This window comes from Podarcis vaucheri (assembly GCF_965113315.1).
Source record: "Podarcis vaucheri genome assembly, chromosome: 2".
Taxonomy (NCBI): domain Eukaryota; kingdom Metazoa; phylum Chordata; class Lepidosauria; order Squamata; family Lacertidae; genus Podarcis; species Podarcis vaucheri.
This window is the reverse complement of record NC_138760.1, coordinates 1,857,444-1,885,425: the sequence shown is the minus strand read 5'-3', so window position 1 is coordinate 1,885,425 and position 27,982 is coordinate 1,857,444. Positions and strand designations below refer to the sequence as shown.

Genomic DNA, 27,982 nt, shown 5'->3' with positions numbered 1-27,982 from the left:
GGCCTTCATGAAGAGGACAATAGAAATGATGAACTTTGGAGAGGCTTTCAGTAGAGGCAATATACTCGGACCAACAGGCTATTGTGAGCAATGTGATTACGGAAAAATGTAAAATAACAAAGGGGGCATGGCAGGGGTGTCCCCTGTCACCATTATTATTTATTTTAGTGTTAGAGACCCTGGCATCCACAAACATTTTTTTAAAATTTCATTAGATATCATCTTCCAGAAAGCTTTTATTACCTTACAAGTCCACCACATATGATAAAAGGTACCTTCTTTTTCTTTACATTTCCAGTCCGGTTGTTTTTTTTGTCTCATCCACAAAAAAGTGGATGAGACAATTAAAGGAATAATGGTAGGAAGTAAAGCATATAAATTAAAAGCTTTTGCAGATGACCTTGTGATTACTGTAGAAGATCCCAAGAATAGTTTACAAAAGGTTTTAGAGAGGATCCAGGAATCTGGACAGGTAGCAGGTTTTAAATTAAATAAAAATAAAACTAAGATCTTGGTGAAAAACATGACAGAGCAATATAAAAAGGACTTAAAAGAAGTTGCAGATTTATGCATACATTAAAAAGTTAAATACCTGAGGGTATGGCTGACAGCTAAGAATATACAGTGGTACCTCTGGATGCGAACGGGATCCGTTCTGGAGCCCTGTTCACATCCTGAGTAGAATGCAACCCGTGACTGTGTGTCTGTGCATGTGTGGGTCGTGATTCGCTGCATCTGCGCATGCACATGACGTCATTTTGAGCTTCTGCGCATGCGTGAATGGCAAAACCTGGAAGTAACACATTCCGTTACTTCCAGGTCGCCGCGGAGCGTAACCTGAAAACGCTCAACCTGAAGCATATTTAACCCGAGGTATGACTGTAAATGTATTTAAAGAACATAAATTCTTGGAAAGAAATAGAGAAATTTAGAGATTTGGGGTAGGATGAATTTATATTTTTGGAGAAAGTATCAGTGATAAAAATGAATGTATCGCCAAGAATGTTTTTTTTATTTCAATCAATACCGGTGCAGTACACTTCAAGGAAGCAGTGCAGAGAAGCAGTGCAGTACACTTCAAGGAATGGCAAAAAGATATGTCTCTATTTATCTGGCAGGGGAAGAAACTAAGGATAAAATATAAATTGCTAACAGATGCTGCCAGATTTAAAATTATACTATGAGGTGTCCTGCATTTGCTGGATCCCGGAATGGATAACATTGAAAAATGCAGATATTTTAGATTTAGAAGGGCATGATAATAGTTTTGGATGGCATGCATATTTATGGTATGAAAAAGCAAAGGTACACAAAGGTTTTCAGAATCTTTTAATAAGAAAATCATTTTTTATGGTATGGGGAAAATATAAAAACTTATTAGAACAAAAAAACACCTTGGTGGCTTTCCCCTTTAGAAGCAATATCTCTGAAAAAACTGAATATGAGAAGTAATTGGCCAACATACAGAGAGCTGTTAACTGAAGCAGAACACCAGGTGAAACTAAAAGACTATAAGGGATTTATTAACAGATTGGTTACAGTTACAGGTAGGTAGCTGTGTTGGTCTGCTGTAGTCAAAACAAAACAAAACAAATAAAATAAAATAAATAAATAAAAATCCTTCTAGTAGCACCTTAGAGACCAGCTATGCTAGTTATTGGTATGAGCTTTTGTGTGTATCTGAAGAATTGTGTATGCACACAAAGCTCATACCAATAACTAACTTTGTTGGTCTCTAAGGTGCTACTGGAAGGATTTTTTAAAAATATTTTTTATATTTTATTTTGTTTTGAGATTGGTTACAGTTTCACCAACTAAATTATGTTTTTAAGACAGATAAAAAGAAAGGTTTTAATCGTGAGATATCAAGATTTCAAAAAGATCTGTTAGAAAACAATAACAAATTATTGTCGAAAATGTACAGTTTGCTCTTGGAATGGCGTACAAAAGATGGACAGGTCGAGTCGGTAATGATACACTGGGCAAAAGATTTGGGACACAATATTCAGATGGCAGATTAGGAAAGATCATGGAAAACAGACTTGAAATTCACAGTATGTTGTGTGCTGAAGGAAAATTACATGAAAATTATGTACCGGTGGTATCTGACTCCTAGTAAGTTAGCAAAATCTATAGGGCAAGTACAGATATCTGCTGGAAATGTAAAGAAAAAGAAGGTACATTTTATCATATGTGGTGGGCTTGTAAGGTAATAAAAGCTTTCTGGGAGATGATATCTAATGGAATTTTTAAAAAATGTTTAAAATAACCTTTATTAAAAAAACAGAAGCTTTCTTATTAGGAATTATAGGTACCGACATCCCAAAGGAGCAGAAAAGTCTTTTTATGTATGAGACAACAGCTGCTCGGATGTTACTAGCCCAGAGATTGAAAGAAGACAAAGTCCCTGCCAGAGAGGAATGGCAAACCAAGCTGATGGACTATGCTGAGATGACAAAATTGACTGGAAAACTCAGGAATCAAGAGGACAAAAACTTTATAAAAGAATGGGGGAAATTATGTTATTTAGGGACCACTGTAAGCAGATGGAAACATTTCCAGGATTTTAATTCTTCTTGTAATGTAACAAAAATGATTTTCCCCAAAACCCAAAACCTGCTTATAACATTTTTGTTTTGGTAGGGTCTTCCAGGGAATTCTGGTCTGAAAGGAGACTCAGGTGATCCCGGTCCACAGGTAGGTTGCTGGAGATGAGTCGACAGGGTCTTTAATTGCTATGGGGTGGAGCAGATAAATGCTACCCACGTTGAATAGACAGGGAAGCTCTTTCCCTGCCACCTTCTCGGAGGGTGTCCTGCTTGCTGGCCTTGTGCTTGCATTTGGGGGATTCCCACAGCTGAGGGAGGGGGAACTGGAGGTCCTCCAGATGTTGGTTGCTCACGGCTCCCCTGCATCCTTGGCCATTGACCATGCTGTCTGGGGCTGGTGGGAGCTGGAATCCAGCAACAGCCAGAGGACCACAGGTTCCCCATCCCTGACTTAGCAATTTAAACTTGCAGGCATTTCCTGCTGTGGTGGGGAAGCCCTTGCACTGCAGGGCTCTGGAATTACTTGCAAATGAGTTATGAAGCCCATTTTTTCAGTATGCTCTCCTTCTCCTTTCCCCCAAGTAGGCAGGGGTGAAAAGATCCCACCTCCTCAGGATCATGTACATCTCGCCCCTTTTGGATCTTTCATGTACAGTGGTGCCCCGCAAGACGAATGCCTCGCAATACAAAAAACTCGCTAGACGAAAGTTTTTTCCGTTCGCGATTTGCCTCGCAAGACGAATTTCCCCTATGGGCTTGCTTCGCAAGACGAAAACGTCTCGCGACTTTTTTTCTTTGACTAAAAACAAATACATGTTTTGCTTATAAAGTTAATTTATTTTCTCTTAAATTTTTGAACTGCTCTTTACAGTATGTGTGACTTTAAAGAGCAGTTAATAAACTGTTGTTGTACCAAATTTGGCTTTGTTTGGACTTTTTTTGACCATAGGAACGCATTAATTGATTTTCAATGCATTCCTATGGGATTTCGTGCTTCGCAAGATGAAAAATTCGCTAGACGACAAAAATTGCGGAACGAATTAATTTCGTCTTGCGGGGCACCACTGTACATCCCTTTCGATTTTTTCCTTGTGCTCTGCCTAATCTCTTCATCCCATACTGACAATTTCCTTCTCCTTTTTTCCCTTTAAAAAAAAATAGTTACTGCTTCCAGGCAGTAATATCCTGCTTCCAGCAATGATGGAATTCATTCAAAACATTGAAGCAGTAATACAAAAACAAAGCAGAGCTCCAGGGGGACAATAAGATTGCTTCCTAAGTAAGCAACGTCTTACCACCCTTCTCATTGCAGGTTGGGAATTTGCCAGCCTAGCTTCCCTCAGCAAGGTATCCCAAAATCAGGGACTGCACTAGAGGAGGTCTTCTGTCTGGCAGGGGGTCCCAAAGCAGATCCTCTCCTACTTTGAATTGGGCCTGTATAATCTCACTGATGGCCAATGCAGTGTGTTCACTACAGCCGGCACAAGTAAGCAATCTTGCCATTGCATTCTGGACCCCCTGCAACATCTGGGGAAATGCAACTTTGTAAGATAAATGTTACAAGTCAAATCATAAGTTTCCATTGATGGCAAAAGCTTCCACATGTCAATCATTACAAAGGGCTCCATTCTTCTTCTAACATGGAGAAAAATCTTGAGGTGTTAGGAGAGGTGACATGTGAAGCCACTCTTGATCTGAACTGTTTCCCTTCTTGTTACAGGGCTCACCTGGGATCCAGGGATCAATAGGACCCCCAGGGAAAATTGGCAAGCGGGTAAGCACCTTTACTCCAGGATCCCATCCATGGCTGAGTGACATTGCGTAATAATCCTGCCACCCCTTCCCCTCACCCTTTCCTTTCCTTTCTCAAAAAAGGGTCGCTCAGGAGCAGATGGTGCCAGAGGACTTCCAGGAGAAACTGGACCTAAGGTCTCTATCTTTCTTGGGGGGTAGAATTGGTGGAGGGGAGGGAGTGAATTCCAAGATGCCCAGTCCCACTGTGGGTTGACATTTCCTGCAGTTGGCACAACTAGTAGGTTGCAAGTAGAGCTAAGACAAATGTTTTCAATTGGTATGTTGACATGGGATCATTTTCTTTCTTTCTTTCTTTCTTTCTTTCTTTCTTTCTTTCTTTCTTTCTTTCTTTCTTTCTTTCATCAAAACTGCTTCCTCTGTATTTTTTCCAAGTCCTGGAAGCAAAACAAAAGTTGTCTAGGGACATGAGAAGAGCCCTCCTGATGGAACAGATCCAGGGCCTGTCCCCCTCCTTTCAATACTGGCTGGCCAGAAGCTTCCACTCAGCCCACAAACAGGGCAGGAGGGGAACAGTCCTTCTCCATCGCCTGTCCTTAGCATCTGCCTACAAAAACACACACACAAAAAACCCCTAGAACGTATAATTTTTTTTAGCAGGAATTAATGTGATGAGCACTATAGTGCAAGAGCGCACCTCCAGAGAGCAGCCACATGGTAATATTGGGGAAGCATTGCAGAACACCCGCTAAAGCAGAATGATGTGTCAGCACACCAGTATAAATCCACCCATGAACCATTATTGCAGCAATTACATATTGCAGAATTCATCTGCCAAAAAGAGGGGGGAAACCCAACCAAACACCAGTTTAGACAGACAGATATAGATATTACACATACACTTCACTCTACTGGGAATACATACCGTATATGGAATATCCCCCCACAGACCTTGTTGGGTTGTCAGGATGGATTTGATCATTACAACAAAGCTTTTTTGCACAATTAAAAGGATTGTAGGAATGAGAAACAAAGATCTTGGGGGATTTTAAAAAGGAAGCATTTTCAATATAGGCAGACATGCTCACTGGCCCAAATATTGGGCTCTCCTTGTGGTGCTAATGCTTCTTTCTTATAGGGTGACAGGGGCTTTGATGGGCTCCCAGGACTTCCTGGAGAAAAGGGAAACCAAGTAAGTATCTCCAAATATTTGTAATACCAGGGCTGCCTATTTTTGGTATCATCTCTAATTCTTGCTTTACTTTTTACAGGGAGATGTAGGCACGCCAGGGCCCCCTGGAGCTCCTGGTGAGAAGGGCCCCAAGGTGAGCACTGATCCAAGGCTTGTGGGTGGAAACTGATAGGTGGAAAGTGCTGCTTTCTTTTAGAAGACGCAGGGAGTGTTGTTCTTTAGAAAAATACTGCAGTTGCTCTAAATTGAATTGCATTGGCCCAAATTATTGTGACAATGAGCAGAGAAATGGGTGGTTACGAGATAAGGGCTGCTGTAGCATCACTAGAGTGGCCCAGTGCATTAAAGCTCAAGGGAAAAGGTGGAAAAGGATTGGATCAATATGTGGGATCATCTCACAGATCTATGGAAAGAGGAGATACTTGATCAGTTTCAAAGCAGACCCGAGGCACCATCTTCTTGAGAAGATTGATGGGGCCTGTGCATGCGATGCCATGACATCATGTGTGTGACATCATGATGTCATGTGTCAACATTGCATGATGCCACACAATGCCCTGACACTGTATGTGCAATGCCAGGGGTGGAGCTGAACACCCCCTGAATATTGAGGGGGCTTGGCCTCCTCCAAAAATACTTCAGGGGGCCTGGAACTGCCTTGGTTCCTAGGAGCTGGTGTGCTTGAAGCAGACATTATCACAGTTTATATTTGTGGCAGGGCCACTGCAATGCAAACGGGGTTCAGGTCTATGATACAAATTTGCATACAATTTGCTAATTTATATGTATAGAATGCTATGAGGAATTAGTATGATGAATTTCACTAGCACTATGCTTTTTGCAGTGCACCCAGCTGCTCTGTAAGTGAAATGGTAGCATGAAATAAAATGTAAACAAAGGGTAGGTGCAGGAAATCTTGGGCTTGCTGCAAAGCTTTGGAGCTCAAGCTCCAAGTGCCACCCCATAGCACTGCCCCTTCTCTGTGGGTTTTCAAATAGTGTTCCATGGTATTGCTTCTCAGGGATTCTGCAATGAGATCAGTCATACAACAGACCAGCTTTTATGAAAGATGGCTTCCCCACCACTGCCAGCCTTCTCTTGCAATGTACAAATGTAGGGAGGTTATTAGACGCTTATGGGAGTTGATTAGAGCCTGTTTAGTGCTCATCATGAACTGGGTGCATCTTGGAACATGTCCCAGAATTCCCTGCACAGAGAGGGATGCCACAGGAGACTGGTGATCCTCAGCAGACAGGTCAGTCTCAAAAGTATTCTCTGAAGACAGAAAGGGTCTATTTGGCGGGGGGCGGAAGGTGCTTAATACATAAGAGCCCTTAGGAGCAAAACACACCATCAGAAATATGGAGAAATTGAGGGTAGGGGTGGTGAGTGCACATTAAGTGGTTATTGTGTGTTTCCTCCTTGTGTTTTCTCTATGGATGAGTTTGTGAAAGCTGGGGAAACCAGCAGCTGGGGTGGACACAACTCAACACCCGGGTGGAGCTCTCACTCCACCTCCTTCTTTCCACAGGGCTCTGATGGTGCGCAAGGCCCCAGAGGACAGCCTGGGGAAGCTGTGAGTATCTGCCCACCAGATGCAGGATTGCTCAGGATGCCTAGGTGCTCTGGGATGAAGTTGGCCTATGCCACTTCCGTGGGGGTGGGAAGCAGCAATGGAAACCAGGAACCTTCGGGGAAACATGCAGTCTTGCTGTAGCCTGGAATGTGAAATGACAGGTACAAGTGGGGTATCATAAACAATTTAACAACTGCCATGCTGGCTTATTTTTTCTTTTCTTTTTTTTTTTTAAAAAAAACGTAATTCAAGGAGATGGCACAAACTGCATGCTTTCAACAATTTTCCTGTCTTTCTAAAGCATTTGTTTCTGAAAAACGAATGAGATACTGTTATTAATTCCTTACCACCTTAAAGTAATAACCAGCTGTTATGCTCAAGTAATAACCATCATAAGTCTCATTTTGGAAAGTGAAACATACAGGAAAGCCAGATAATGCAAGGCTTTAGTGTGTTGCTTGCTGTCTTTTTTGAAATACCATGGCTATGGGGGAAATAATTTTATAATTTATTGAATCAGTCCAATGGTGCTTTCTAATCTCCATGTTAATGTTGCAAAAATATTATATTATATCTAAAATAAAAAGAAATAAAAACAGTGACTAGGCCAGGCTAGATCAAATGTCCCTCTTAATCCTGCACTCTTTCTCTGCACTCATCCACACTTCAGGCACGGGTTCAAGAGGTTTTTCTTTTGTCCCACCGATTTCCCTGGGGAAACCTGGGGTTTACTGCTCAATCAGAACAAACTCAACAGTAAACTGTGGGTTTTCTCAGGGAAACTGGCAGGACAAAATAAAAGCTTCTTGAATTTGTGCCTGGAAATCTCTGGACAAAGGGAAGTGTGGAAGACTGGTGGACCCAAGTGGTGAAACTGTTTCTGGACTGAAGGACTTTAGACTGCCGTAGTGAAGTTGGATGTTCAAGCGCTCCCACATAAAAAAGAAAAAGCCATGTTTTTTTTCTGGGGAGGAGCCTTCTTCTTAACATGTTCATTTTTTATGCGCAGGGAATGTTTTGGTGGGGAAGCACTCAAATGTGCAACATTGCCACCTACTGCCTATAGTGGTATAGTCCAAGAGAAGATTCTCCTCCCCTCTGCCCAAAAGTCTATACTGGGCTGCCCTCAGTGCTGGATTTACGTATAAGCTAAACAAGCTACAGCTTAGGGCCCCACTCTCTTGGGGGCCCCAAAAAAATTAAAGGAAAAAACTGGATGTACATTTCCAAAATATAAGATAAAAAACAAATAAAATAAAACCGACATAAAGCAACAGTGTTTTGTATTGTGTCAGCTCCTATGATGTAAGTAATGGGCCCCGCCTGCTATATAAAGGGCCCCATTGCCTTCAGTAGCTTAGGGCCTCATCAAACCTAAATCTGGCCCTGGCTACCCTAAAGGCATTCTTCCTGAATCTGTCTGATGCATTTTTAAGGATATTTATACTGGGGCGGGGTGAAGCGCCTGCTCAGGTGGTGGGAGCTTCTTATTGGCAGCTGCTGGCAGAGGGCAGGGAACAGAACATTGTGACAACATAATGCAAAGTGAGGCATGATAGACATTGCAGAAGTGGAGAGAAGGGAGGACCTTTACTGTAATGTCTACCTCTTTTGGGTTGCGTTCCATTATAGGAACACCACAATTTCCCATAAATTTGATTTTGTGTATTCATTGCAAGTATTGTCTTTGCTGCAAGTTTTCTAGCATGCACTTCTGGGATGGATAAAGGTTTGCAAAAGGAGGCTCCACTGAAAATAAAATAACGGTTGGGGCACACTTGTCAGAGGATGCAGAAAGGCCTCCAGAAGAACGTGCAGTGCACATTATTTAGGCATCACTAACATGTCCCTCTTTTTTCCTAGGGTATCCGTGGTTTGGCTGGCTCACGAGGTGCTCCTGGTCCCCCAGGCCAGATGGTATGAATCCTTTTTCCTCTCCCCTTCTTGTGCTTGGAGAAAACAGAAATGAATTCAAGGGGAGGGTTGGACTAGGGGGCTTCTTCGTCCTTCCAGTTCTGTAATTATTCCATGATTCAGTGGATGGGAAGAATAGCATTAAGAGGCAACGTTTAACACATCTGAATTCGCGCTCTGCTATTTGCAACTCAAAACTTGACCTTACCATTTGAACTTGGGGCATTGTTTAATTTTCGAATTTTGGGTTCGGTTTTGAGATTTGCTTTTGATGTTGTGGTATTTGTGTATGTATTTAAGGCCCAGTGCAGATATAACATCTCCCAATCCTCATTTAGGAGATTAGGCATGTGCTGTAGATTTGCTTTCTCCCTTCCCTCTTCTATTCCAAATGAACATTGCCTACTCTTTCATGGTTTGTTTTAACCACAGTTTAGCATCACCCTGCACAAGTGCTAGCCATAGGCTGTCCCCGGATGGGTGCATTATCTTGCAAATGGGTCATTCTCCATGTTTTTTCACTCATATAAATTTATGTTCCTCTGCTTGCCATCCCCCAGCTCTGTGCTTGGCAGAAAATATCCTGATTATGTTGTTGTATTGCCTCTCTCCTCAGTCACCCTTCCCCCAGTTAGTTTACAGAACTAAACTTGTTTGTTTTTTAAAAAAAGAAAAGTATTTTTGTACACTTCTGATGTAATAGGATTGTGCAAGATCTGTAATAATAAAAACAAATAGGCAGTGCTTTAGTGCTTAGAGTGGGTGTGTGCATGTGCCAAGCTTCCTGTAAATTTAGAAAATTCCTCTCCCAGGCTTCTACAACTGTCTTCCAACTTCAGCTTAAAGTGCCCCAGATCTGATCATGTTGTTGGGAGAGAGATGAATCAGTTGCACTGTTTTCTCAAACCTCTCCAAAAGTCTCCTGCAGCATTTCAGAAGTTTGGGGGCATTCACGTTTGCCATTTCCAGCTGTTTTCTTTAAAAAGTCTCTGACAGCTCTATGCCCTAGGGCAGTGGTTCCTAATTAGCTAAGTACTGCAGACCTCCTGTTTTTCAAAAGCGTAGCCTTAACCCCCCATACTCTTGAAAATTTTCATATCATACCCTCCAACATGTCCCAGTAAAAAAACAGGATGCATGTTTTGGGGTGCCATCAGAGTATGGCACCCAAAAATGGGATGTTCCGTTTTCAGGACAATTGGGGGGTATGGAATCTCTGTGGTAGTTTTTGTTATGTGAATGGTGCCGCAGACTCCCTGGGTGGGTTACATGGACCCCCTGGCATCCGCGGACCACCAATTGGGATCCACTGCCCTAGAACTTCCTCCTACAGCTGCAAAGGCTCTTAGAAAACAGCAAGAGGCTTCCACCCCCCTCTCAGCCACACTATTCCCAAGGTGCTTTAAGGTGAAGGTCAGTTGGAGATGGCTGGGAAAGAAGAATTACCCTAGTTTACAAGAAGACTGGCACACGCTTGCTGTCCCTCTCTATTCAGAGGACTAACTGGACCCAAGCATTTGTTTTTAGAGAACTTGTGCAGGTCTGCTCATGCAAGGAGCAAACAGAAGTAGGGGTATGGCAATAGACACCACTCCGTGAAGGTGACACACACACACACACACACACACACACACACACTGCACCAAGGAGCACAAGGAGCATGATGGGATATTTGTTATGACTGGATTTTCTACAGTAAGGAAAATTCTGAATTGAAGGAGGAAAAAGTACAGGCTGGCATTTTGAGGAGGACGACGTCATGTGGATGATATGAAAAGCTTCCAGGCATGAGCAGCACAAAGTCCACAATAAACTGCTGTGTGCAATGGCCTATAGTTAGCATGAGCCAGGATTGTGCTAATAACTGGTTTGAAAAAGGGGTTTAGAGAGAATTTGCAAGCTGTTCTGTTAAGCATGAGCCTCACAGCAGACACAGCAATACCCTATAGTTAAATTAGATAATGGAAGGGAGAGGGGCATTCACATGGGAGATTGGAGGAGTGAAGAATCATGTGAGTGATTAGCAAACTCATAATTTTATAACTGTGACCAGGAGATTGGAAATATTACATCTGCATTGGGCCTGAAGGGCAGAACTCACATTTCAGTGGCAAAATACCAATGACTTCTCAGAGTAGCAGCCCAAAACAAAACAAAAAGCCCAAATGGAGACTAAATCTGAGAATCTTGAAGTTAGAATTTGGAGCTACCTGTTTTGAAACTGAAAAACAAGAAGTAGTTCATAAGACTCTGATAGGGGTGCCATATTTCAAACAGTGAAAATCCAGACAGAGAAGTTGTTGAGCTTTTGGGGGTGGGGCAAAGTTGTTGAGTCTAGCGATTTCTACCCAGACACTACTTCTGACATTCCTGGATATGTCCAGGAAATTCTGGACATATGGCAACCCTAGATTCTGATACAGTTTCATTCTTGGCACGTCTTTTGAGTTTGTTTTCTGTTGTGTGTTCCCATCCTATAGGGTGTCAGCGGTATTGATGGGGCCCCTGGACACAAAGGGAACTTGGTAAGAGAGCACAGACATTTGTGAATTTCCCTGGTTTATGGTAAAGGGAAAAGATGACTATGCTCCTCATGTGATAAGGCAGAGACACAGCGTGGCTCCTGACAGATTCCTCCAACCAAGGGTTCATCTTCTGCAATGGGTAATCTTCCTCCTCCCTAGGTGGACCCCACCTGTGTTGCTGTTCCAGGACAGTCCACCCTGTTCTATCAAGAAATTTCTCATCTTGCCCAGTAGCTCAAAATGTGGATAGACAGGCCTCACTTTGCTGCATCTTCTCTTCCAGCAAGGCAACCAGCCTGCACTTGCTGCAGATGTGGTTTTGCACATCCCCAGGCAGGAAAACAAACGTGTCATAGGTGTTGCAGGTCATGACAGCAGCTCCCTCACCATCCATGTCTCTTGGTCCCATGTACACCATGAGACAGCACTCTGGGCCTCCCTTTCATAGCACCCTTGCAAATGCCCCTGTTCACCTAGAATTTAATTCCTACGATGCTGTGGAATATGCTATTTACTGGAATGAGATCCGGAATATGTAAAGGAATAATAAAGGAAATTGGTCCACTGAGTATGTGAAGCAGAGTGCATTTTCTTAAGGTCTCCTCCATAGATCTGTGCTTAGGAGGTCTTCCAGTGGGCTTAAGCTTTAGAAACACTCAAATTTCAAGCATTCATTTTGATTTAAAACATTGTAACCTAATCTACAGTACAAAGTTTGAGATCATCACAAAAGATGCACCAAGAAGGGCAACCTACAAACTAGTCCAGCCATTTTGATTTAGTAATCTAATTTTAAAGGAGTCTTTGCATGATACCAATGGGATTCTAACCCAGTAGGAATTCTTTTGGCCTATCTCAGATTTTAGCCTCTGAATTAGTTGCTTAATTGGAGGATGCATATCCAGAAAAACATAAGATCCAGCTGAAATAGTGCATTTAGGTGCTTTCATTATGTGTGAAGTCATGGGGAGGTGGCTGCCTTTATAGTGCAAATTCGCATATGAATGCTGAGATTTCTGCAGGGTGGTATTTTTTATTACAAGGCAATTTAATTCAGTAACTAAAATCACACAAAGAGGAAGTATCCAATGAAGTCATTCCATTTGTGTAAGGCCTTCCACTTGTGCATCGGAACCTCCCCTCCCTCTCTTCTCCCTGCCCCCTGATCTGCTCCAGTGCGTTGGGGGAATCCCCAGAACAACTTTGGGGGGCACGCATAGGGAGGAGAGGAAGAAGAGGTTCTGTTGCACAAAAAGTCCTTGCATAACTGGGACAATTTTGTTGGATCCAACCCATAGTTTTCAATCAAGCTTTCAATTTTGTAATTCATATATTTCCTAAAGAAAGTACATGCTAACTTGCTGCTGTAACAATTAACACATGCTGATTTGCAACTAAATGCATCCTTTATGCTACTGAGGAGCATAATCCAAAATCTTTATTCATGTGGCCCACATCCTTTTGCACTGCAGAATTATGTCTCCTTAGAGACAAGAGAGTCAATTGTGAAATAATGGATGTCTTATTTTGCTTTCTGTGCACTTGGAAGGACATTGTAAACAAGATCACTCATTCTGAAGATGAAGGCTACAATATTACCACAGAATTAGGTGTGCTCCTCCAGCATATTTAAATCCATTGCTGGATTGTGGCCTAAATGTCCAGAAAAGCCTAGAAGCAACATATGGTAATTACTGTACAAAACGGTGCTTTTGTTGATTTGTTTCCATCTGATAGATCATAAGCACTCATGTTCTTTGCCTATCATGCAGTTTAATTATTTGGACTGGAGCAATAAATAGGTTAGCTCAGGTTAGCTCAGTGAGGTTAGACGAGCTGGTTCCTAGTCTCTGTGCAGAATTTTGTAACTACACTGAGGTGCTTCTACTTACCTTTATATGAAATCAGACCCCAGCTCAATCAGATAACTGCTGAGGAAAGTTTAGAAGTGGTAAATGCAGCCCAGCATCGTAGTGCCAGTATCCCAGATGGTCAAAGACACCAATCTTCCCCTTTTCACACTTCATTTTTCAAATCCCTCTAGCAAATTTAGCCACAATTTTGTAGCACTTTGTGTGTTGTCTCTTTTGCTCTATTCTACTTATGTAGCTGTAGCTGTATATGCACAGAATACTGATTGACTGCAGGATTTTATGTCCCCAGGGCATTCAAGGTGAACCAGGCCCCCCTGGGCAGCAGGGAAACCCTGGATCTCAGGTGTGTTTTGCACTACAGCATAGGTGTATGTGATGTGGGGAGGGCAAATTAGATGTGATAGAAACATACTGAACCTTTCTTAAAACAGCAACAGACAGTTGATACTGTGTGTGTTGGGGGGGGGGGGTAATTTTGAAGGGACTGTGGCATGCTCTGGCCAGGGGCAGCTAACTCTTTACTCCCAACAATGGTCTCGACAAAAATGTTATTGGCACATAGCTGCTGTTAGCCCCAGGGTTGAAGGTCCCCTTAGTATCTACTTCAGTCCTGAGAGTGATAACCAAGGGGTGGGTACTAGGGTTGGGCTTCATTGGGTAAAGACTGGGGAACATGAAACATATGGAAACATAAGCAACTCTTAAGATGTGATAAGAGCCTGGTTTGTTCCCTCCTTTACAGTTACAGTGAAATGACAGGCAGGCACACCAGCAAATTGAATGCTGGTTCAGCCATCAGTCTCCCCACTCACATTTCAGATGCACAGTGCACCTACTTATTTTTAAAAGTACTACCTGAATATTCTCATCATGGGGGAGCACCTTTCTGATATCTTAGGGGTCTTCAAATCAGTGCTGTGCACAGCTGATCTACTTGAAACCTACTCTGCTGCCTCAAGCTTAACTCTGGAGGGGAGACTGTATGTTTAAAATTGAACAGAGCAGCCTAAGTGCTCTGAAATCTGTCTTCACCTGTAGAAGCATCAGGAATGTAGGACTGTCCCCCCCTTTTAATTAATATTTGCCTCATCCCCTCTAATTTGCTTCTTTCTCATAGGGTCTGCCTGGTCCCCAGGGTCCTGTTGGGCTTCCAGGCGAAAAGGTGAGTTGGAGCATGGATGTTTTGAGCCTAGGGATGAAAATATTGCTTATGGGGCGGGTGGGTGTGTTTTAGAGGGCTGCTTTGGAATGTACTGGTTGGCCTGTTGCAGTGTGTCCAGATACATGCTTTTCGGTCTGGGAGATCTCTGAGCTGTACTAGAAAATCCCTGTTCACAAAGCATTTCTTGCTACTGTCAGGATTCACACCTTCTTTGCCATTCACATTTAAAAGGACAAGTTATGGGGCAATATCAACACAAACACATTTACATCACAGTCCCTATTTTCTTGCTCTGCCTTGAGCAAGACAGGATTCAAATAGTGCCTTGTTGACCATCCCCTTTCTTCCTTGCAGGGTCCACAAGGAAAACCAGGGATACCAGGAATGCCTGGGGTGGATGGACCTCCAGTAAGTGCCAAGGATCCACAAACTGTACATGACAATGGGTGTTTCCTTCTGTAGTTGCTGCAACATCTGGATCAGTGGTGGCTGGTGCCCATTGTGACTGGCAGGGTAGACATTAGGGACACAAACAGAGGTTGAGCCAGAGCCCATGACAGGCAGAACCAACTAATTATAGTGGCCCCCTACCATCTTTCTTCTTGCTAAGTTCTGCAAGGGCAACACTTGGGCTCATCCACATTTCGGTTTGCCATGCCGCTTTCCTCCAGGAAAACCCTCTCTTTACCACTGAATCAGATCGAATGTCAGTTGGGCAGATTGACCTTTGCTCTGATTCAGTGGCAAAGAACAGGTTTTCCTGGGGAAAGCGGCGGGCAATGGAAAACCATTCAGACTTCTGCTTAGAAAGCATGGGACAGCAGAAAACAGTTTGGATTTGTGCTTTCTAGGCTTGGAGCAAATGGAAGTGTGGGTGAGATGGCAGGCAGTGTCAAACTCTGGGCCAGTTGTAAACAGGAAGGCAGGCAGGTGGGGGCTAGGTGGGGGGCGGGCTGAGTTTGGTAGGTTTTGGATCCTATTCAACTCAGTACATAACAGTAGGGTAGTTCACCCTAATGTACCAACCTGCATTCTCACTCGCGGGATCATCGCCTTGTTGTGGTGAGTGGGCTTGCATGTTCCTATGACCCTTGCGAGCGAAGCTGTCGGGAATCTCGTACTCCCAGCAGGGTCACCCAAAGCGGTAAGGTCAAAGGGAGGAGCTAAGCAAAGAATGATCCAAAAAGTCCTCAACAGCAGAACAGGTGGATGATAACAAGTGGTATGTTACAACAGCTGTGTAGGCGGATGAAGGCTGCAGCAGATAAACATCTACCGGTTGTCATGATTCTCATGCCATCGGAATAGAGCCTTACTGCGAAACTGCGTTGGTCAGCGTGCATTGATCTACACACGTAAAACAAATTTATGCACAGGCGTCTTCCAAAAACCCATCCCAAACCCAAACCCCAAAAAGTCCCATGGCGATCGCCAAATGGTAACGGGGCAAGACCGTGAAATTGGAAGCTCCTCGTCATGAACCGGTACCTGGGCAGTGGATACAGATTCAGTCACTCCGACTCAAGGAATGAGGCAGTTGAGCAGCTTGGCAGCTGTATCCATGACTGAGCAGCCCTACTTAGGATCTACTCTGCTCACCTGAAAAAGAGGGAGGGGCTAGAAAAGGTGCCCTAAGCATAGTCTGCCTCCCCCTTCCCCCTGACTGGATTACTGCACCCAGTGGTCGTAAAGGACAACTGAACTTTGGAACATGGAATATACAGACTTTTGTTGGATAACACAAATAATGAGCATCCCGAACGCAGAACTGCCATCATTGCAGGAGAGCTGTGACGTTTTAACATTGATATCGCAGTGCTTCAAGAAGCTTGAGGAGCAGGTGAGGGACAACTGAAGAAAGAAAAAGGAGGCTACACATTCTTCTGGAAAGGTCTACCTGAACAAGAATGTCAAATGCATGGAGTAGGCTTTGCTATCATAAACGATCCTGTGAGGCTCTTGTCAAAAGTCCCTACCGGCATTAATGAGTGACTTTCAACCCTTCGAATAAGAACTAACAGTCTACTATTTTAAGCGCTTATGCACCAACACTGGATGCTGATGAAGACATTAAAGAAAATTTTTACTCACAGCTGGATACCATCCTATCAGAGACACCTAAGACACATAAAATTATCCTCCTGGGTGATTTTAATGCAAGAGTTGGGCAAGATTTCAATCTGTGGCCTGAGACCAGGGGTGTAGCTAGCTGCTCTGGCACCTGAAGCGGCAGGGGCGAGGCGATCCACGCACAGGGACACTGCGGTGATCCACCCAGGGGGTCAGCACAGTGAGCTGCCCACGGAGTCTGCCTGGTGGATGCAAGCCCCACGCTGCCATTTTGGACAATGTGGGGCCCCAAGCCACCGCGTCAGTCCCAGGGGAAATGCATGGCTCAGGCGTGCTGCAGGCCCCGCGGTAAGTGCTGCCTCCGTGGTGTGCCATTTTGTCACTCCCTCAGGGATGACACCTGGGGTGGACTGCACCCCCCGCACCTCCCTTCCTACGCCCCTGCCTGGGACTATTAGGAAAGAAGGAATTGGCAACAGCAACCAGAATGGAATCTTACTTTTGACGATATGTGCAGCACACAACCTTGTTATTACCAACAGACTCTTTAGACAAAAAACAATAAAACATCTTGGAGGCACCCCCGGTCAAACCACTGACACCTCTGAGACTTTGTAATTGTCCGAGGTGAAGATCGCCATGATGTGCTCCTTACCAGAGCTATGATGAGTGCTGATAATTGCTGGACAGATCACTAATTCGTTCCACAACGGCTACCAAGATTATACCTCAACACAGGCTTCAAGGAAGGAAACCAAGGTGCACAATGAACACTCAAGCCCTTCAAGATCCTATTAAGTGGGACTGCTTCCAAATGACTCCTAAGGACCACCTGCTTTTGGAGTTCCCTGAACACTGGACCAAGCTAAAAACACCCATTATTGCAGCCTGTGAACAAATTATTGGATACCAAACCAAGAAACACCAGGACTGGTTTGATGAGAATGACAGTGAGATTGAATGCAATATTGACAAGAAAATGAAGGCCTTTTAGATCTTGCAAAGAGATAGAAACTGCTCCACTAAGAAAAAACCTATGCCAATGCTAAGGCTGAAATTAAAGAAGAACCAAACAACTAAAGAACACCTGGTGAATAAAAAAAAGTTCAAGAGATCCAGCACTTAGTCAACACTAATGATGCACAGAGTTTCTTTAAAGCAACAAAGACCATCTATGGGCCAATAAATCATGGCATATGTCCCCTACACTCAACAGATGGTACCACACTTCTAAAAGATAAGCTATTGTACTGCGCTGGAAAGAACATTACCAACATCTCCTTAATTGCATCTCCCCCATAGCTGCTGAGGTCCTCTCACAAATTCTGCAAAAACAAATTAGAGATGAGCATGCAGTATTTCCAAATCGGGAGAGCTGTGTACAGCTATTAACCAAATGAAAAACAACAAAGCCAGCAGACCTGATGGGATACCTGCCAAAGTCTTCAAAGTGGGCGGAATCGAACTTGCACAACAACTTCACAAGCTCAGCAAAAAAAACAGAGAAAGAGGAGATCCCAGCAGACTTTAGGGATGCCAAAATTCTCAATCTCTTTAAAAAAGGTAACAGAATGGATTGTGCAAACTATCAAGGCATCTCTCTATTAGCTGCAGCAAGCAAAATTCTTGCAAGGATCTTAGCAAACTGTCTATTAACAATATCTGAGGTGACCCTTCCTGAATCCCAAAATGGTTTTAGACCTTCTAGGGGGACAGTGGACATGATTTTACCAACTGACAGCTTCAAGAAAAATGCAGAAAGCAAAACCAACCCCTGTATACGACCTGACTAAGGCATTCGACACTGTAAATTGTAATGCCCTGTGGACTCTCCTTCTGAAAACTGGCTGCTCAGATAAATTTGTGAACACCATCCAGTTCCTCCATGATAATATGACAGCAACAATCGCAGATAACAATGGCTCTCAAAGTGAACCATTCACAGTGGGATGAGGTGTTAAACAAGGTTGTTTTATTGCCCCAACTCTATTCATTATTTTCATTGCCATGATCCTACACTTTGCCGAAGGGAAACTCCCCTCTGGAGTAGAAACCGTATATTGAACAGCTGGAAAGTTCTTTAATCTGAGCAAGCTGAAAGCAAAGAGTAAGGTTACTGTAACTTCTGTCATAGAGCTTCAATATGCTGATGACAACGTAGTGTGTGCACGCTCAGAAGATGACCTCCAAACCATCATAAATATCTTTGCAGAAGCTTACGAAAAGCTTGGCCAATTGCTCAACATTCAAAAAACCAAAGTGCTGCACCAACAAGCACAAAACAACCCTTCTGCATTACCACAAATCCAACTCAGTGGTGCAACGTTGGAAAATTTCGGTCACTTCTCCTACCTGGGCAGTTATCCTTCCACAAGGACTGACACTGATGATGAAATCCAGCATCGCCTGAGCTGTGTGAGTACAGCTTTATCCCAATTGAAGTGCAGAGTGTTTGAGGACTGGGACATTCGCAGGAAAACCAAAATGCTTGTTTACAAAGCTATTGTACTACCAACCATATTGTATGCTTGTGAAACGTGGACCGCTTATAAGCACCATCTCCAACTCCTCGAAAGATTCCATCAACAATGTCTCTGGAAATTTTTACACATCACTTGGGAAGACAGGCAAACTAAAGCCAGTGTACTGGGGGGCGGGGAGAGATCAGCAGTGTTGAAGCAATGATTCTTCAACATCAACTTAATTGGACTGGTCATGTTGTGCGGATACCTGATTATAGTCTTCCAAAGCAACTGCTCTATTCTGAACTTAAAAATGGTAAACATAATGCTGGTGGCCAACAAAAGAGGTTCAAAGACTCTCTCAAGGCAAATCTTTAAAAATGTAGTATAAACACCGACAACTGGGAAACACTGGCCTGCGAGCACTCCAACTGGAGATGGTCATGGGTTTTGAAGACGCTCAAACTCAGGACAAAAGGGAGAAACATGTTAAGAGGAAGGCACGCTTGGCAAACCCTCACCATGACCAACTCCCACCCAGAAACCTATGTCCCCACTGTGGAAGGAAATGTGGATCCAGAATTGGCCTCCACAGTCACTTACGGACTCACTTTTAAAACCGTTTTTATGGAAGACAATCTTACTCGGCTACGAGTGATCACTAAAGAAGAAAACCAACCTGCATTGATCGGGATGGAAAGAAACCCACAGAGAGATCTATGCTGTGGGGTGGGGGGAAATCGGGGTTGAACTATCAGCACTGAACCTGGTAGGGACGCAGGTGGTGCTGTGGTCTAAACCACTGACTTGCCGATCAGAAGGTCAGCGGTTTGAATCTGAGTGAGGGGGTGAGCTCCCGTTGCTCTGTCCGAGCTTCTGCCAGCCTAACAGAAAGCATACCAGTGTAAGTAGATAAATAGGTACCACTGCAGCAGAAACGTAAACAACATTTTCATATGCTCTTGCTTCCATCACAGTGTTTCGTTGCACCAGAAGTGGGTTAGTCATGCTGGCCACATGACCCAGAAAACTGTCTGTGGACAAACACCAGCTTCCTCGGCCTGAAAAGCGAGATGAGCGCTGCACCCCATAGTTGCCTTTGATTAAACCATCCAGGGGTCCTTTACCTTTTTACCTTTTATTGAACCTGGTTCAAGCTCTTACCATACCCACACATCCTTCAAGTAGTAGTTTTTCTTAAGTATTATACATTTTCTTAAGTATTAATAGATTCCTTTTCTTTCTCCACATTTCCCAGTATTTCTTTAAGAGGCCATGGAAGAAAAACCAGCCAACTAAAAGTAGATGATTGCTGATCCCCACCCCTCCTGCCCCCTGCTTACACGTGTTCATAAGCAAAAGCAGGAGCAGCCAGGAGGAGAGCTATTTTTTGTGTGTAGGGGGGGGGAGCATATTCCATGTTCAGTGGCTCTTTGTTGAGGGCTGCAGTATCTTTAATCAAGCATCACCTCTTCAAGCATCTGTATCTTTCATGGGTGTCTTCTACGTTGCTTTTCAGGGTCATCCTGGAAGAGAAGGGCCAGCTGGGGAGAAAGGAGCACAGGTAAAAGCCTGAGTCTACATGCTACGGAGGGACCCAGAGATTGTCCCTTGGTCTCTTCCTCCATGCTAAAAACTCAGACATAGTATAAACTAGGTCATTTTAATATTAGTGTCTTCAAGAAATGTTTTGGGATGCATCTTTAAAAAAATCTATCTCATTGCATATGCTCCCACTGTTAGAAGCATTTCAAACAATTAAGCACAGATTTCTAGAGACTGAATTGCAAAATCTCAGTAGAGCAGCCAAAAAATCTTGCTCTGTTGAGGCCACTCCATATTTACATCACCTGTATGATCCCCACCAACACAGAGCTTTCTCCCTTGCAACATGTAAAGTCATGCCAACTGCAATCCTGCAGGGAAGATTCTCAAAAATTCCATATTCAGAAAGTCCTTGTCCTTGTTGTAAAACAGAAGTCAAAACCACTGCATGTCTTATTTTACTGCCTGTTTTACACAAAAATATGTGACAAATAATTAAGGTTAAATTGCTCTGATTTCTCCACAGTTTCCTCTCTTCTGAACAGTTGAGGCATGGCATCATGGAAAATGTACCATGAAATGATATCACTATAAGACTTTTAAATCTTAGCATGTATTAGTTCTATCTTAAAGTATCTCCTTTTATGCATATTCAATTTAATGCTTTGACTTATAAATTTTTGTGTCCTCTGTATGCCAATAAGAGAGACTGATTGAAAAAAAAGAACAACCTTTTTTCCTCCAGGGTCTGTCTGGTGCAGCAGGTCCAATAGGCTACCCAGGTCCCCGCGGAGTCAAGGTAGGTCCTTGTTGCCTCCTTTGACCAAGTTCTTTAACACAGAATGAGAATCACGGCTGGGTTTTCTCCCCCACCACACTGCCACATGCCACTGGATCCTCAATTTACAGCTGCAGTCTTGGAAGTAAACCTAATGAAAACCAATGCCATTACAAGCAAGAATTATTGAATCATCATAGAATTGTAGAGTTGGAAGGGACCCTGCGGATCGTCTAGTCCAACTCCCTCAATGCAGGAATATGCAACTGGCCATATGGGGATCGAACCTGCAACCTTTGCATTATCAGTACAGTGCTCTAACCAACTGTGCTATCCAGCCGTACTCAGGTTATGTAAGCTTCTTCTGTGCAAAATACTCAAGCCTTTGGTACCTCTTCATACCTGACTTCTTGGCCTTGTCTTTCCAGACTCAGTATCTGCTCATGTTATCCCAGATCTAGCATAGAGCTCTCTCGAGCTCTCTCTGCACACATTCCATAAATTCAGTTAATTTGCACTTATTTTGTTTTAAAAGAGGTACAAGAGCATCCATTGGTACTGCATCTTTAATACAAGCCACAATCCCCACTATTTAGTTTGCATTATTTATTGAACCTTTAGTGGAAATTATTAGATCAAATGCTAGAAATAATGTAGCTTAAATTGGTCAGAAAAATTTAAAATTAGCTCATATACAGATGATGTCACACTATTTGTAAACAAATAGAGCAACCATACAAAATCTGAAAAGCTAGCCTTGAACATAAGCAAATAGTTTAAGGGGGAAATTGCATATTGGTCACATTTAATTACTTCATAGTTGGGGGAATTGTTGGGGAAACAGCAGTCAAAAAATGATGATGTTGCCAAGAATAATAATTTTATTTTTGAATTTACCTTTGGGAATTCACTTAAATCTTCTACAATTGGCTAAAGGTTTTTGTAGATGTTTTTGGTGAAAGACCCAGAGCAGTTCAAAAATCTCTATTTAATGTAGAGTTGCCCCTTTGTTAGATTCCATGTACTGGGTAAATAATTGGGTATATAATTCAAAGGAATATTTTCCTCTGCAAATTTAAGATTATTCTGTACAGTCATGTTGATCATCTCTATATTACCTCTGTCAGACATTATGGAGTCCAGTAAGTTCTGAATAATACTGTTTGTTGCTTGACTCTTAGTTTAAAGTCCAGAGACACCCTTGTTATAGAACTTAATACATTTTCCCATTGCTTGGTCGAGACCGAAATCTCAAATCTTTATTCCACTCCTCCTTTAATATCTGTGTATCAAACTGGTTTGCTGCTAATAAACATTTGTATAAGACAATAGTGGATTTTTTTTGTTAAGAATTGATCAGCTGTTTTAATATCTCTATCATCTCTGAAGCTGTAAAAACTGCTCATCCAATATTTGCAACTTAGAAGCAGTATTCATACCTTAATTACTGAGTGTGGTTCTTTAGGAAGACTCGGTGAATTTGAAATGCCAACAAATACATGGAGATAGGTGTGGCAGAATGGGTCGTTGTTAACCTCGAAGGAAGATTCTATAAAATGATTTTTAGATCTTATTTGACATCAAAACATCTTCACTGTATGTATAAAATGGTCAGTGTTGGAGATGTAAGATGCCTAACACACACATCTTAAATATTTCCTGGTATTGTCTTAAAATAAAACAAATTTCGGGATTGATATTGTTAAAGAAATTGAAACAATTATGGCATATATTCTGCCAGTAGACCCACTGGTCTTCTTATTTGGTTGTAATTAGGATGCAGGGACACGGGTGGTGCTGTGGTCTAAACCACCGAGCCTCTTCGGCTTGCCGATCAGTGAGCTCCCATTGCTCTGTCCCAGCTTCTGTCAACCTAGCAGTTTGAAAGCACACCAGTGTGAGTAGATAAATAGATACCACTGCAGCGGGAAGGTAAACATTTCCATGTGCTCTGCTTTCCGTCACGGTGTCCTGTTATGCCAGAAGCAGTTTAGTCATGCTGGCCACATGACCCGGAAAGCTGTCTGTGGACAAACGCCAGCTCCCTTGGCCTGAAGCAGGAGGAGTGCCACACCCCATAGTCACCTTTGACTGGGCTTAACCATCCTTTTTTTACCTAGTAAGGATGCAATACTGACAGATGTCAGAGAGATGGTACTCTAAGTGCAGCCTGTATAACTATTGCTTACAACACATGCCATTGGCACATGCCAATGTGCATGACTGGTTCACTAAGGCTGGGGCACAGCCTATATGGTTAAATTAACCGATTTGTTTCAGATCAGAGCAGGTTGACAGATTTATGACTCTTTGGCTGAAATAATTTTTGTTGTTAAATCATGTACTGGTGTATTAAGATATACGGAAAATCTAATTTACATGTTTTGTCAAGAATACTGGTACTTTATTTTTAGACTAAGGTTAGTGGATTATTGGACTAAGGTTTGTGAATAGCAGCTATTTTTATTTTTTAATCAAATGTGTTAAATCATTCAAATGGTTTTTTCTTTAACAATATGCATCTATTGTCAAATAAATAAATAATTTTTTAACACTTGATGCTATTAATTCTTCTGGCTAACACTGTTGTACCTTTCCATGTTTCCGCAGGGGGCATTTGGCATGAGGGGCCTCAAAGGTAGCAAAGGTGAGAAGGTGAGTTTTTAGGTGAGGGATCTATTTCAGACAACAGATCTCATGGATTTCTTCATGGATTTCTCCAGATATGACTTGTCTGTTCCTGCTTTCTCTACTTGTTGTACACCATGTAACAAATTATGGAAGTTTAATCTGGGGAATAATCTGGGTTGTCTATGCTCTGGTAGCCTCAAGGTTAGATTACTGCAATGTGTTATACATAGGGCTGCCTCTGAAGACGGTTTGGAAACTTCAGCTAGTGCAGAATTCAGCGGCCAGGTTGCTCACTGGAGTGTTCTTTTTTAAACAAACTGAGTTTTTATTTCTTCCTGATGAATGATAAAGTATTGGTGTTAAGTATCTACCTGCCAAATTTAACATCTTCTTTGTTTTCTAAAATTCTTATAATTGCCAACAATTTGTAACTGGGAAAAATGATGTTCAGGAGAATCTGCATTCAAATTTTTGCAAGTAAATTTGAGTTAGTAGTTCTGCTAGCAGATTTGCCAGCTAATTGGCCTAATACAGGCAATTTGTACCGGTCTCTGGCCACTCGGATCCTGAGAGGGACCCCTTACCCTCTTAGAAAACTGGAATATTCCAACACTTCCCAGTCCTCCTCCAGGAGCATTTGTGTGGCTCAGCCCTCCCCTTCTGCTCTTGAAGGAGTTCTATTTGGGTCCTTTGGAGGGTTTGTGCTGTTGGCAAGGATTGTGAGGGGAGGTTTTGGTAAAAGGTAAAAGGGAAGGCTCTCTGAGCATCACCCAAATTGGGCAGCTAGTACAGCAGAGAAGTTGTGGACACTGGTAGTGTGAATATGTATGCTTCTTGATGCTACACCTCAGTGTCAAAGTTAGAGACCTGGGCACTTCTACTGCTCCAGCTACCTGTTGTCTCTTTATAGGGAGAAGATGGATTTCCTGGTTTCAAGGGTGACATGGGGCCAAAAGGTGACCGGGTGAGTGATACGTTTGAGAACTTTGAGTGTGCTAATCACACATTTTAACACATTTGTAAAGCAAGCTAATGTATCCTTACCTGCATCATTTTCCTAAATGACTCCAGTTCTTGTACTGGGGAATCTGTAAATCTCTGACGTCCCAATATTTTTACCCCCGGATTCTGCTACAACCACCCTTTTTTTCCCTCTGACAGGGTGATGCTGGCCCATTGGGTGTACGTGGTGAGGATGGCCCTGAGGGGCTGAAAGGGCAGGCAGGACCTGTGGGGGAAACTGGTTCTTCTGGGCCAGCTGGTGAGAAGGTGAGTCATTGCCCATCACCCTCCCTGTGTCTAATTTTAGGAATGACCACTCCCCACATTAAATGGGGGGCACCCTTTGCTTGGTCGCGCTCAGCCCCCTGGGGCACCATTAGCACAGGCTTGGCTTCACCTTCCCCAGGTGGGATACCTGGAGGTCTCTGCCTACCTCAGCCAGTTGCCCAATCCCACCTGGGGAGGCGTTGCCAAAGTGATCAGGCCAGGTAGGGGGAGGGACCACTTGCCCACACAATAGGGGGATGATCGTACCTGGGAATAGGTAGCTAGCTGCTTTATGCTGGGTTCACACTACTTTGCACCCAGTTCTCTTCTCTACCCACTTTCAAGGACTTGTCTAGTCCTTTTTTGCAGTGGTGTAGCATGGGTTGCCGATGCCTCGGGTGGGGAAAGTGTTGAGCCCCCTGGGGGGCAGCTGGGATGCAGGTGCACACCAGGGGGCCCTTTCCCCCCTTGGGCCCTTTCCTGCCTCCCTCCCTCCTGGGTGGTCGGACATGGCCCCCTCCCCCTTGACCCGGCTGGGTGGCATGTAGGTGGCAATGGCAAGGCATGTGGGTGGGGGGCACACTGGTGGGCATCCATGCTAGGAGAGCTCAGGGCTGCCCTTGCATGCCCCACTGTTGCCTGCTGGCCATGACCCCTCACTGCTGGGGAGGCCAGTGCCAGGAGTGCCAAGTGGAGCTGCCACTGCTCCCACCGGCACCCAGTGTTCCCCGGACCTCGCCGCCTCGCAGGCCAGGAGAGTCAGCGCCTCTGGCCAGTCCAGGGGCAGGGCACACACAGGTGTCCAAGAAGGAGGCACTGCCCCTGCTCCAAAGGATGAAGGTTGAGGGCCCGGCCCAGGCATGGCTTGCTTCAGTGGGGCTCCAGAAGGCAGCAGGAGCTCAGTCTGGAACCTGTTGTGGGGGTGCCTGGTTGTGGGCCTCTCATAATTTTGCTCCTGGAAGTCACCATCCCCGTGGCCCCCCACATGCTATGCCACTGTTTGGGGGGGCACTTTGAGACTTTGATCTTCTATTTTTGCAGGGCAAATTGGGGGTGCCAGGCCTACCAGGATACCCTGGACGCCAGGGACCTAAGGTGAGTATGAGGAGGTTTCTGAGGTAGAGGAAGGATGACATGTCCCCGCTCGTCATCTGCTTTACTGAGACGGTGTGCTTTTCCTGCAGGGCTCAACTGGATTTCCAGGGCCTCTGGGCCTCATTGGAGAAAAAGGCAAACGGGTGAGTGGAGCCATGGGAAACAGGGGCCACATCTGGAAAGCGCCATGTGAATGGAAGGTACATCCTGGGTTTGTAGGTATGGAAGGGCTGCCATATTTCAAAAAGTAAGTTGATGAGCTTTTTTTAGGGAAACTTGATTTTTCGATTGACTTGCCTCATGAGAAGTTATGAGACTGTTGAAAGATAGCAAAGAAAAGAGAAGCCAATGAGATTAAGAGAGTGGCATGGCAGAGCCAGATGGAGGAAAGGCCAGTACATTGGTATCTCTGGTTACGAACTTAATTCGTTCTGGAGGTCCGTTCTTAACCTGAAACTGTTCTTAGCCTGAGGTACCACTTTAGCTAATGGGGCCTCCCGCAGGCACGTGATTTCTGTTCTCATCCTGAGGTAAAGTTCTTAACCCGAGGTACTACTTTCGGGTTAGCGGAGTCTGTAACCTGAAGTGTTTGTAACCTGAGGTACCACTGTATAAGCTATGGAATTATAATTTTAATATTTTAGAATTGCTATGTTTCCCTTCATATCATTAAGTAATTGGCACCAACCCATGTTCATCATCATCATGATCATTTTTTATTTATACCCCGCCCATCTGGCTGGGTTTCCCCAGCCACTATGGGCAGCTCCCAACAGAATATTAATAATAAAAAAGCGACAACATCAAACATTAAAAACTTCCCTAAACAGGAGGTGCACACCAGGGGGCCCTTCTCCCCTTGGGCCCTTTCTTGCTTCTCTCCATCCTTGGTGGCAAATATGGGTGTCAGAGAGCAAGGCCTTCAGTCTTTTTAATAGGGTTTTCTGGCCCATGCCTTGCAATGTACTAGGGCTTAATCTGATTTGGGGTTCAACCCTGAAACCTGATTTCAAAGTGAAGGGCTTAGTTCTGAAATTTATGAAACCAAGATAAAAGTGCATCTGAGCATGTGCAGAGTGCTTTTCCTCAGTCCTTACGCATCTAGGATTGAAGATAAGGCTTGCCAGGGCAGAAAGCATGATTTTCAGGTGCAAGCCTGCATCTGAGCTAACTCACCCCTTCCAAACTTGGCCTCCCCTCATCCCTCACATTGGCGAGGGGTGATGCGAGTTTCAGGCTGGCAACATCTGCAGGGCAATAGGGTCCCCATCTCTAGTTTGCGTAATCAAGAGATGAATTGGAGCTGAAAGGAAGACGGCATCTCTGGGCAAGACAGGACTTCTTTGCCTTATTAACTCTGGTGAGTGGAGCGTCCTAGAGTGACAGAGGCCTCTGGATGACCAAAGTGCTGAGGCACGGCGTCATCTCCGTAATGAGAGCATGTATGGGCGCCCTACTTTTCTGTTTCATCTTCTGTTTCTCTTTATGTTTCACAGGGCAAAGCTGGCCAGGCTGGGCAGACGGGACAACGGGGTCCCCCGGTGAGCTTTTACCCAATGTGACAGCACAGCTTATTTTTATTGTTATT

General features: G+C 43.8%; 1 protein-coding gene across 5 annotated transcripts in view; it reads left to right on the top strand.

Moving 5' to 3' along the window:
• Window positions 1-27,982, top strand: part of COL5A3 (collagen type V alpha 3 chain) — a 126,566-nt gene that overhangs the window by 53,314 nt on the left and 45,270 nt on the right. For all 5 annotated transcript variants that reach the window (XM_082207721.1, XM_082207720.1, XM_082207723.1 and 2 more), the window contains 19 exons: window positions 2,644-2,697; window positions 4,270-4,323; window positions 4,425-4,478; window positions 5,440-5,493; window positions 5,573-5,626; window positions 7,025-7,069; window positions 8,933-8,986; window positions 11,464-11,508; window positions 13,672-13,725; window positions 14,500-14,544; window positions 14,899-14,952; window positions 20,596-20,640; window positions 21,367-21,420; window positions 24,010-24,054; window positions 24,941-24,994; window positions 25,192-25,299; window positions 26,341-26,394; window positions 26,484-26,537; window positions 27,891-27,935. In XM_082207721.1, the coding sequence (XP_082063847.1) occupies window positions 2,644-2,697; window positions 4,270-4,323; window positions 4,425-4,478; window positions 5,440-5,493; window positions 5,573-5,626; window positions 7,025-7,069; window positions 8,933-8,986; window positions 11,464-11,508; window positions 13,672-13,725; window positions 14,500-14,544; window positions 14,899-14,952; window positions 20,596-20,640; window positions 21,367-21,420; window positions 24,010-24,054; window positions 24,941-24,994; window positions 25,192-25,299; window positions 26,341-26,394; window positions 26,484-26,537; window positions 27,891-27,935 (1,026 nt within the window). The remainder of the gene's footprint in view (window positions 1-2,643; window positions 2,698-4,269; window positions 4,324-4,424; window positions 4,479-5,439; window positions 5,494-5,572; window positions 5,627-7,024; window positions 7,070-8,932; window positions 8,987-11,463; window positions 11,509-13,671; window positions 13,726-14,499; window positions 14,545-14,898; window positions 14,953-20,595; window positions 20,641-21,366; window positions 21,421-24,009; window positions 24,055-24,940; window positions 24,995-25,191; window positions 25,300-26,340; window positions 26,395-26,483; window positions 26,538-27,890; window positions 27,936-27,982) is intronic.